Raw genomic sequence first — 13,325 nt, 5'->3', positions numbered from 1 at the left:
CTTACTATTGGTGGCCTCATTTGAACTGCCATTCATGGACAGGGTAGGCGATATGGTGGACATGCGTACTGTATTCATGGCCATGGCGGCGGCTGCTGCTGCTGCTGTTACTGGTGTTAGTGTTTGATGTTGTTGGTGGTGTTGATGATATTTTGCTGTATTCAGACTATTAACGGCTGCTGCATGTAAAACTTCGGGCATATTTGTGGTGGCAGCCGTTATTAATCTGTGTTGTTGTTGTTGCTGGTGATGTTGGATTTGTTGTTGATGCTGCTGCTGCTGGTGTTGTTGTTGTTGCTGCAGTTCTATTAGATCACTATTGGTGTTAATAGTTAGGGGTGAACCCAGATTAGTGTTACGTCTAACAAACTCCGTAACTGATATACGCGATTTGAAATCTGTTACTTTTGTATGTTGTGTCGAGGACTGAGCGTTTAAAGCTAAAAAGAGAAAGATATAAGGGACATTTTTTATTAAAAAATTTTGAATATTTAATGTTTCAAAACAGCGGATACGTAATGTTGAAAAAAATTCGTATAATTAATATTATACGTTAAAGTTAAGTTTTAAGAAATTACAAAATTTTAGGGATTTACCTTCCTTTTTCTACTTGATTAAAATGATTCATCAGAAGAATGTTAATTAGAATTTCTTGGTATTTAAATCATTCTCTTAGAATACTTAATAGATTTTTCACTTCAGCTTTAGCTTTATTTTTTCAAAATATTTTCATGATATCATTTCCTATATTTGCCCTTTAAATTTTATTTAATAATAAATTAAAATTATCTATTATTTGTTATAGCATTTAAGTATTAAGTAATCATTTAAAAAAAAAAATATTGTCTCTGTATTGTTTAATAACTGTAGATGTGTTGATTATCTTTGTTTAATTTGTAAATTTGTTACTATGTCATGTAATAATTCGTATTTGCTTCTAGACTAAATGTTATCAGTAAAAAAAAATTAAAAATAGTTTTTCTTTTCACGTCCTAACTCAACAACTAATTGAGTAGTTCCCCTACCGTCATATTATGGGTAATTTATAACGTTTGTAATGTTTAACAAAGGTAAAGTGTTAGTAGCTGAAACTGTTATAAAACTATTTGTGAGTTAAGTTATTGAAGTAAACAATAGTAGCATTAATGTTTAGTTTACCTTTAAGTATCTCTAAGTTACTTGATTGACCCTTAGTAATCTAAAGAGTAGTCGCTGAAACTTTATTAAAGGTTTTAATAGCTTAAACTGTTATAAAATTATTTGACAGTTGAGTTATTTAAATAACTAATAGTTTTAGTTGTTAGTTTACCTCCTTATACCTTAAAGTTACTATATTGACCCTTAGTAATCAAGGAAGTGGTCAATGCAACTTTATTATGTCTTGTATTATGATTTTAAGTTTTAACTTTTTTAATAAATAGAATATTGTTCCGCTAAACGTTAACCGTTTGTTGAGATTATATAACTAAGTTAACCAGATCATAGTTAATTAAAAATTTTGTTTGAATATTACTTTGAAGACCCCATTTGCTTCAATGGAGACTTAACTGACTCTTTAGAATCATACGTTATGTTTAAATACAGTTATCAACTCAAAATTTGATATAGAGGTACCCTAATCCCTTTAATTACTACTATTATCGCCTGAATTAGCAGACCAATCAGGTGGAGAGGGTCTAATGCTAATGGCCGCATCCTTAACGCCCAAATATACTTTCTTTCTTAATTGTAAAGGCAAAGCAATTGTTAAGGTGGGGTTTTAAGAAAGTTATAATAATAATAATAATAATAATAATAATAATAATAATAATAATAATAATAATAATAATAATAATAATAATAATAATAATAATAATAATAATAATAATAATAATAATAATAATAATAATAATAATAATAATAATAATAATAATAATAATAATAAGTTATAATTAAGACCCTATTTCCGCTTAACAATCCATAGATCTTTACATAATCTTCGTTTTTGGCACTTTACTAGCTCTGGGTAATCTAAAGAGTAGAAGGCTAAAATTTGCATTGTAACTTTATAAAACAAAATTCTGTATTACAAACCATTAATAACTTTATTATACATTTATGAAAGATATAACAGGGTAACTGTTTTGAAGATATAACTTCCCTTGGCCCAAGCAAGTTTAATTTATTCATATTATATATCATTAGAAAGGAAATTGAGTCTACAAATTGACTCTTGTAATCTATAAATAACTAAATTTATAACAGATTTTTCTAAGAAAATAACGCTATTATACATTTATGAAAGTAATACCGGGGTTTTCGAATTGTTACTTTCCAAATTTAATTTATTCATATTATATATCATTTGAAAGGAATTTGAGTCCTCTTTGCAAAGTGTTACAAACAAAATTTAAAGAATTAAATTTATAAAAGATTTTTTTAAGAAAATGCTAAAAGAAATTAAATTCTTAAACAAAATTTAACCAGAATTTTGCTATAATTGTTCAATCGGGGTTTTGAATTAAAATTTTTGTTGTAAACAGATCAGAAAGCAACATAATAAGTTCTACAACTTTAAAAGTAATAGATCTTAGAAGTTTTAAAACTTTGGGTTACCATAGAGTTCCAGATTTATACCAAAATTTAAGCAAATTAGACCAAAAGCTTAAAAGTTCTATAGGCAAGTTAACCTGTCTAGCTTTACACTCGGAGTTGTTTTATTAAAACTAGACTTAACAGATCGGATGGTGAACTTAAAAGTTCTATATATCTAAATATTTAAACCAACACTCTATAAAAATCGTAACAGATCAGATAAGCTCGTCCAAAGTTCTATAACTTTATAAAATTTGAATATTTTGCAACATTGCGCCTAAGGCAACTTTGCTTAGCAATAGGAGTTGTTGCACTAAAACTAGACTAGAAATCAAACATTATAATAAAAGCTTAACTCTTAAACTAATACTCTACCAAAATCTTAACAGATCAGATCAAAACCTCAAAAGTTCTATAACTTTAAAAATTTGCAAATTTCGCGCCTAAAGCCAACTTTGCCTAGCAATAGGAGTTGTTGTATTTGCACTAGACTAGGAATTAAACATTAAAATAAAAGCCTAACTCTTAACCTAACACTCTACAAAAATTTTAACAGATCAGATCAAAACCTCAAAAGTTCTACAACTTTTATAATTTCCATATTTTGCGCCTAAAGCCAATTTTGTCTAGCTCTAGCACTTGTTGTATTTAAACTAGACCAAAAAGCAAACAGTATAATGAAAGCTTTACTCTTAAACTAATACTCTACCAAATTCTTAACAGGTCATAGAAGCACTTCCAAAGTTCTATAACTTTAAAAATTTGCACATTTCAAAAATTTGCGCTTAAGGCAACTTTGCCTAGCTCTAGCACCTATTGTATTTAAACTAGACTAAAAAGCAAACATTATAACAAAAGCTCAACTCTTTAACTAACATTCTAATAAAATCTTAATGGATCAGAAGATCAGTTGCAAAAAAGTTCTATAACTATAAAAATTTGGCATATTTAAAAAATTTGCTTGTAGGCCAACTTTGCCTAGCAATAGGATTTGCTATATTGAAACTATACCTTTCAGCAAACATTAAAATGAAAGCTTAACTCTTAAACTAATTCGAAACCAAAATTTTCCCAAAACGGATCAGCATTTCCAAAGTTCTATAACTTTTAAAGTTAGTCATTTAAGCATTTCTTAGATATTAAAACTTATTTACAATTTATTACAACTACAACAAAATATTGACATTAAACTTGTAATTGTTATTAATTATAAAATTAAAATTTCCATTTTGTTTAAATTTGTTGTAATTATTATTATACATTTATACTATATTTAATTGTATTTTACATACATTTTTCTTTGACACAATTATTTGTGGTTGAATTTTGTAACGTTGCAGTTGTTGTATCCGTTAATAATTTGTTGTTAACTGATGAAGTTGTTGTAATTTTGTTATTAATTATATTATTGTGGTTGTTGTTGTTGTTGTTATTGCTGCTGCTGTTAATAATGTTGTTTTTTAGAACAAGTAAATTTTTTGTAGCCACAGGACCTTTAAATAAATTCACTTTGGGTTCTAGAGTACAAACAATCGACATTTTAAATTCAATTGTTTGTTTAACGTTTTTTTTATATTTTTTTAAATTTTTGTTCTATTATTTCTATTTTGTTTTTTCTTGACAATAATTGTTTTATTTGGGGTTTTAATAACTGTTGCGCATATTGTTGTTGTTGTTGTTCTTTGTTTGGTTGTTTTGTCAAAAATTGTTAAATATTTATTATTGTTATTATTTAATACAATTATCTGCTTGCACTTTATAATATTTTCAAATTAACAAATATGGCAAATCACTTAATAATCACCAAAAAAAAAAAAAAAACACAGTCACATTTTCTAAAGTTCTTTGCTCTTTTGTTATTTTTTTATAGAAAAAAATATTTAATAATTTGTTTTGTTTTTTTGTTAAATATATTGCAAAAAAAAAATATATGATTCACAGGAATTCTCAGTAAAAATTGCAACACATTTATTTTCACTTGAATTTGAAAATTATGCAAATTATTATTTGCGTTTTAGAATTTGTTATTTATTATTTATTTCCTTTTTTTTGTGTTTATTAAACAAATTCGTTTTTAATAGTAGTATTTGTAGTACAAGTCCATTTACGGTGTAGTATTTAGATAACACTTATTGTTTATAATGAAATTTTTATTTCTCTCAATATTAACATAATTAATTTACTTTTTTTTATTTAATTTTCCTCTTAGCGTTCTTTATTATTCTTTAGCTTTTTTATTTTAAACTTAAAATCAAAATAACAAATGTTATTATATTATAATAATCCAAAAAAAAAAACGTCTCTTGTTATTCTTTATTTATCCGCTTTTAGCTGTTAAGCACAACCGTTAGCTATGACTGCCAAAACGCAATTGAATAGAAAAGCTTTCTCAATACAACCTCTTTCACTTTGGCCAATATATTTGTGGTTCTTAGAGTTACTTGTGGTCACGTTGCAGAAACACGAAGTGTTGTATGCAATGACGTTAGCACCGCGTGAAAGTTTGAAACTGTTGAACACAACATGTTCGTTCGTTACACAAATACTTATACATTTATAACACCTTTCTTTGTATCTCTCCCTCTCTCTCGCTATATAGTACATACGTATATCTGTTGATTTGTTGTTCTCTTCTAGGTCATTGCAAAAGAGAGGGCGGTAAATAAATACATATTTACATCGGGAATGGGAAATTTTATATAATTTAAATTTTGTTGTTACTAATTCTTAGTTTGTTTAAAAAAAATTGTACGTATAACAGTTTTTCTATAGAAAATCCTGTGTATAACAGTTTTTTCTATTTAAAAATGTTTAAATAACCTTTTTTCTATTTAAAAATGTTTAAATAAACGTTTTTCAACATTTTAAATGTTGTGTATAACACTTTTTTTCTATAAAAATGTTCAGTATAACAGTTTTGTTAGATTTTTCTATTCATTTTGTATAAAATATTGAAAATTTTAACTATTAGTTATAGTATAACAGTTTAGAGTATAAAAGATTTTCTAACAAACATGTTCAGTATAACAGTTTTTTCTTGTGTATAGCAGACTGTAGACTATAGACTAGACTAGACTAGACTAGACTAGACTATAGACTATAGACTATAGACTAGACTATAGACTAGACTATAGACTAGACTATAGACTAGACTATAGACTAGACTATAGACTAGACTATAGACTAGACTATAGACTAGACTATAGACTAGACTATAGACTAGACTACAGACTAGACTACAGACTAGACTATAGACTAGACTATAGACTAGACTATAGACTAGACTATAGACTAGACTATAGACTAGACTATAGACTAGACTATAGACTAGACTATAGACTAGACTATAGACTAGATTATAGACTAGACTATAGAATAGTTTATAGACTAGAATATAGAATAGACTATAGACTCGACTATAGACTATAGATTAGTCTATAGACTAAACAATAGACTAAACTATATACTAGATTATAGATCACACTATAGACTAGGCTATAGACTAGATTATAGACTAGACAATAGACAAGACTATATGCTAGACTGTAGACTAGATAAATGCTAAATCTTAGACTAGACTATATACTAGACTTTAGACTAGACTATAGACTAGACTATAGACTAGACTATAGACATAGACTATAGACTAGACTATAGCCTAGACCTATAGACTAGACTATAGACTAGACTATAGACTAGACTATAGACTAGACTATAGACTAGACTATAGACTAGACTATAGACTAGACTATAGACTAGACTATAGACTAGACTATAGACTAGACTATAGACTAGACTATAGACTAGACTATAGACTAGACTATAGACTAGACTATAGACTAGACTATAGACTAGACTATAGACTAGACTATAGACTAGACTATAGACTAGACTAAAAGACTAGACTAGCTAGCTATAGACTAGACTATAGACTAGACTATAGACTAGACTATAGACTAGACTATAGACTAGACATAGACTACTAGACTAGACTATAGACTAGACTATAGACTAGACTATAGACTAGACTATAGACTAGACTATAGACTAGACTATAGACTAGACTATAGACTAGACTATAGACTAGACTATAGACTAGACTATAGACTAGACGATAGACTAGACTATAGACTAGACTATAGACTAGACTATAGACTAGACTATAGACTAGACTATAGACTAGACTATAGACTAGACTATAGACTAGACTATAGACTAGACTATAGACTAGACTATAGACTAGACTATAGACTAGACTATAGACTAGACTATAGACTAGACTATAGACTAGACTATAGACTAGACTATAGACTAGACTATAGACTAGACTATAGACTAGACTATAGACTAGACTATAGACTAGACTATAGACTAGACTATAGACTAGACTATAGACTAGACTATAGACTAGACTATAGACTAGACTATAGACTAGACTATAGACTAGACTATAGACTAGACTATAGACTAGACTATAGACTAGACTATAGACTAGACTATAGACTAGACTATAGACTAGACTATAGACTAGACTATAGACTAGACTATAGACTAGACTAGACTAGACTATAGACTAGACTATAGACTAGACTATAGACTAGACTATAGACTAGACTATAGACTAGACTATAGACTAGACTATAGACTAGACTATAGACTAGACTATAGACTAGACTATAGACTAGACTATAGACTAGACTATAGACTAGACTATAGACTAGACTATAGACTAGACTATAGACTAGACTATAGACTAGACTATAGACTAGACTATAGACTAGACTATAGACTAGACTATAGACTAGACTATAGACTAGACTATAGACTAGACTATAGACTAGACTATAGACTAGACTATAGACTAGACTATAGACTAGACTATAGACTAGACTATAGACTAGACTATAGACTAGACTATAGACTAGACTATAGACTAGACTATAGACTAGACTATAGACTATAGACTAGACTATAGACTAGACTAGACTATAGACTAGACTAGACTAGACTAGACTATAGACTAGACTATAGACTAGACTATAGACTAGACTATAGACTAGACTATAGACTAGACTATAGACTAGACTATAGACTAGACTATAGACTAGACTAGACTAGACTATAGACTAGACTATAGACTAGACTATAGACTAGACTATAGACTAGACTATAGACTAGACTATAGACTAGACTATAGACTAGACTATAGACTAGACTATAGACTAGACTATAGACTAGACTATAGACTAGACTATAGACTAGACTATAGACTAGACTATAGACTAGACTATAGACTATACGATAGACTAGACTATAGACTAGATATAGACTAGACTATAGACTAGACTATAGACTAGACTATAGACTAGACTATAGACTAGACTATAGACTAGACTATAGACTAGACTATAGACTAGACTATAGACTAGACTATAGACTAGACTATAGACTAGACTATAGACTAGACTATAGACTATCCTATAGACTAGATTATAGACTAGACTATAGACTAGACTGTAGACTAGACTATAGACTAGACTGTAGACTAGACTATAGACTAGACTATAGACTAGACTATAGACTAAACTATAGACTAGACTATAGACTAGACTCTTGACTAGACTATAGACTAGACTACAGACTAGACTGTAGACTAGACTGTAGACTAGATTATATACTAGACTATAGGCTAGACAATAGACTAGACTATAGACTTGACCATAGACTAGACTGTATACTATAGATTGAACTACTAATTAGGCTATTGTCAAAACCGTGTATCGACTTTACTATAGTCAAAACTATGGTCCATTCCGTTCAAAACTAATGAATTCATAGAATACGAGAAAGGTATACTTTTTATATTTACATTGAACTTCCCAACCCCGAACCGTATCGAACAAATGAATCTGTCTTTCTATCTGCTTTCTTTGTTTCTGTATCTTCTAGATTTATAATGCACATAAGTTTGTATACAAATATGTAAAAGTTTCACAATTCGTTCTGATGTTGTTTTGTTGTATGTTTGACATCAAACCCGGTTGCAACCCATATTTTTTAGGTAAAAGTGAAATTTTTTCGTAACTTATAAGTTTGAGTTGGTAAATGTTATATTATTTTCAAGCCCATTTCTTCTTTCGCAACTCAAAAAAATGAAAAAGAAAGAACAAACTTACGAAAACCTGGTTTGATGTTCGACCAGATACTTAGATTGTTGCGGTATTTAGGTGTTTTGTCATTCATGGAAATACTTGTTTTGTTTTTGTGTGTGCAAACTGATCACATTGCAGAGACAGATGTTGAGTAATCATTAGTTGTAATATTTATGGGTTTGTGTATACTATATGGTATATGAGTTTGAGGTTTTCTTTGGAATGATTCTATACATGTCTGTCTGTTGCATTACGCTTTCGTGTTATAGAAATTAAAACGAAGACGAAAAAAAACCCACCAACGTAATCTAAGAGTGATTTGGAAAAGGGGTCGGGAGAGGTTCTTACTTTATAGATGTTACCAATGACGCAAACGTAAGAATGACTTATAGAAACCACGTTATAAACGTGTTATGTGTTTGTTAAGTAAATTTCTTACTTTATTTTCTTCTAACTTCTAACTCTCAATGCTTTGTCTTCATGTTATTTTAATGTGAATTATTATAACTTTCTATTTGTAGTTTAGAACTCTATTTTTCTATTGTTTGTACGATCACGATATTGTGTATTTGGGTTAAACTGTTGTTTGTTTAAACAATCATAAAGTTTACTATTGGCCCACATTTTACAAAAAATTCTATGATTTCAAATTTCTTTTGTTACATGGCTAAATTTAAGTTAGTGTGTGTTTTGGTAGGAAATTTATTGATTGTTATTATTCTTTTTAGACTATAGACTAGACTATAGACTAGACTATAGACTAGACTATAGACTAGACTATAGACTAGACTATAGACTAGACTATAGACTAGACTATAACCTAAACTATAGACTAGACTATAAACTAGACTATAAACTAGACTATAGACTAGACTATATACTATATATATATACTATAGACTAGACTAGACTAGACTATAGACTAGACTATAGACTAGACTATAGACTAGACTGTAGACAGACTATAGACTAGACTATAGACTAGACTATAGACTAGACTATAGACTAGACTATAGACTAGACTATAGACTAGACTATAGACTAGACTATAGACTAGACTATAGACTAGACTATAGACTAGACTATAGACTAGACTATAGACTAGACTATAGACTAGACTATAGACTTGACTATAGACTAGACTATAGATTAGACTATAGACTAGACTATAGACTAGACTATAGACTAGACTATAGACTAGACTATAGACTAGACTATAGACTAGACTAGACTATAGACTAGACTAGACTATAGACTTGACTAGACTATAGACTAGACTATAGACTAGACTATAGAATAGACTATAGACTAGACTATAGACTAGACTATAGACTAGACTATAGACTAGACTATAGACTAGACTATAGACTAGACTATAGACTAGACTATAGACTAGACTATAGACTAGACTATAGACTAGACTATACTAGACTAGACTAGACTAGACTAGACTATAGACTAGACTATATACTAGACTATAGACTGGACTATAGACTAGACTATAGACTAGACTATAGACTAGACTATAGACTAGACTATAGACTAGACTATAGACTAGACTATAGACTAGACTATAGACTAGACTATAGACTGGATTATAGACTAGACTTTAGACTAGACTATAGACTATACTATAGACTAAACTATAGACTAGACTATAGACTAGACTATAGTTAAGACTATAGACTAGACTATAGACTAGACTATAGACTAGAGTATATACTAGACTATAGACTAGACTATAGTCTAGACTATAGACTAGACTATAGACTAGACTATAGACTAGACTATAGACTAGACTATAGACTAGACTATAGACTAGACTATAGACTAGACTATAGACTAGACTATAGACTAGACTATAGACTAGACTATAGACTAGACTAGACTATAGACTAGACTAGACTATAGACTTGACTAGACTATAGACTAGACTATAGACTAGACTATAGAATAGACTATAGACTAGACTATAGACTAGACTATAGACTAGACTATAGACTAGACTATAGACTAGACTATAGACTAGACTATAGACTAGACTATAGACTAGACTATAGACTAGACTATAGACTAGACTATAGACTAGACTATAGACTAGACTATAGACTAGACTATAGACTAGACTATAGACTAGACTATATACTAGACTATAGACTGGACTATAGACTAGACTATAGACTAGACTATAGACTAGACTATAGACTAGACTATAGACTAGACTATAGACTAGACTATAGACTAGACTATAGACTGGATTATAGACTAGACTTTAGACTAGACTATAGACTATACTATAGACTAAACTATAGACTAGACTATAGACTAGACTATAGTTAAGACTATAGACTAGACTATAGACTAGACTATAGACTAGAGTATATACTAGACTATAGACTAGACTATAGTCTAGACTATAGACTAGACTATAGACTAGACTATAGACTAGACTAGACTAGACTATAGACTAGACTATAGACTAGACTATAGACTAGACTATAGACTAGACTATAGACTAGACTATAGACTAGACTATAGACTAGACTATAGACTAGACTATAGACTAGACTATAGACTAGACTATAGACTAGACTAGACTAGACTATAGACTAGACTATAGACTAGACTATAGACTAGACTATAGACTAGACTATAGACTAGACTATAGACTAGACTATAGACTAGACTATAGACTAGACTATAGACTAGACTATAGACTAGACTATAGACTAGACTATAGACTAGACTATAGACTAGACTATAGACTAGACTATAGACTAGACTATAGACTAGACTATAGACTAGACTATAGACTAGACTAGACTATACTATAGACTAGACTATAGACTAGACTATAGACTAGACTATAAACTAGACTATAGACTAGACTATAGACTAGACTGTGGACTAAACTGTAGACTAGACTATAGACTAGACTATAGACTAGACTATAGAGACTATAGACTAGACTATAGACTAGACTATAGACTAGACTATAGACTAGACTATAGACTAGACTATAGACTAGACTAGACTAGACTATAGACTAGACTATAGACTAGACTATAGACTAGACTAGACTATAGACTAGACTATAGACTAGACTATAGACTAGACTATAGACTAGACTATAGACTAGACTATAGACTAGACTATAGACTAGACTATAGACTAGACTATAGACTAGACTATAGACTAGACTATAGACTATACTATAGACTATACTATAGACTAGACTATAGACTAGACTATAGACTAGACTATAGACTAGACTATAGACTAGACTATAGACTAGACTATAGACTAGACTAGACTAGACTATAGACTAGACTATAGACTAGACTATAGACTAGACTATAGACTAGAATAGACTATAGACTAGACTATAGACTAGACTATAGACTAGACTATAGACTAGACTATAGACTAGACTAGACTATAGACTAGACTATAGACTAGACTATAGACTAGACTATAGACTAGACTATAGACTAGACTATAGACTAGACTATAGACTAGACTATAGACTAGACTATAGACTAGACTAGACTATAGACTAGACTATAGACTAGACTATAGACTAGACTATAGACTAGACTATAGACTAGACTATAGACTAGACTATAGACTAGACTATAGACTAGACTATAGACTAGACTATAGACTAGACTATAGACTAGACTATAGACTGGACTATAGACTAGACTATAGACTACTTTAGACTAGACTATGGACTCTACTGTAGAATAGACTATAGATAGACTATAGACTAGACTATAGAATAGACTATAGACTAGACTATAGAACGGACTATACGCTAGATTATGGGATGTACTATAGACTCCCATATAGCAATATAGTGGCTAGTAATGCCGCAGGTTATCCTCCACTATGTTGGATAACCAAGAAGGATATTTATGAATCTTTCAATGATTATCTTCTTGCTAATTGTTACATTACAATTTTGTCTGAAAACATGTGGCACTTTCATAAAAGCAATGTGTGCCACAACATGTGGCAGCTACATAATACTCATGTACACATCTTGAAATAAACGGGTAAATACTCTAGTTTTTACTTTTTAATAGGTTACATTCCGTTGTACAAAACTTTTGTAACCACTATACACTTCGTATGCATACATTCATACAGACTTACAAATGTAGATAGAATTTTGTGCATAAAACCAAGCAACAACAGCAACAAAATCTAATAAAAAATCTGTAATAATTATTCTCTTCTCACGTTTAGCAACCAATTGTTGCTGCAATCTGTTTTTACCTTTAACGAAATATGTATGTGTAATCAACAGCAGCAACAACAACAACATCATGATGTTCTTTCTAAGCATTTTACATAGAATTCAACACAAATAAACTCAACTACGACAATCTTTCTACACTCGTTCCATATTGTTGTATATTTATACCGGTATCATAGTGAGAATGTTACGAAACATTTAATCGAATTGAACAGCAACAGCAGCAGCACAGAAAAAAAAAACTAAATGAAAAAATAAACAAAAATACCATAGAAAATAATACGTAATAGATTGACAAACTGACTGACTGACTAAACAACAATATATACATTCTGCAG

General features: G+C 30.0%; 1 protein-coding gene across 2 annotated transcripts in view; it reads right to left on the bottom strand.

The window, feature by feature from the left end:
• Positions 1-13,325, bottom strand: part of LOC119603564 (homeobox protein 5) — a 51,595-nt gene that overhangs the window by 3,433 nt on the left and 34,837 nt on the right. Inside the window, exons 1-2 of one of the 2 annotated variants that reach the window (XM_037955610.1) lie at positions 3,867-4,959; positions 6-440 (exon numbers count right to left, since the gene is read on the bottom strand). In XM_037955610.1, coding sequence (XP_037811538.1) covers positions 6-440; positions 3,867-4,113 — 682 coding nt within the window. In that variant the 5' untranslated portion in view covers positions 4,114-4,959. Of the gene's footprint in view, positions 1-5; positions 441-3,866; positions 4,960-13,325 lie in introns of those variants that run through there. The other variant, XM_037955611.1, reaches the window with a different exon arrangement.

Source organism: Lucilia sericata, unplaced genomic scaffold, assembly GCF_015586225.1.
Source record: "Lucilia sericata isolate MDLA Ls3-8-SP2 unplaced genomic scaffold, ASM1558622v1 Contig000312F_arrow, whole genome shotgun sequence".
Taxonomy (NCBI): domain Eukaryota; kingdom Metazoa; phylum Arthropoda; class Insecta; order Diptera; family Calliphoridae; genus Lucilia; species Lucilia sericata.
Note: the sequence above shows the minus strand (reverse complement) of the source record. Positions and strands in the feature narration are given on the sequence as shown.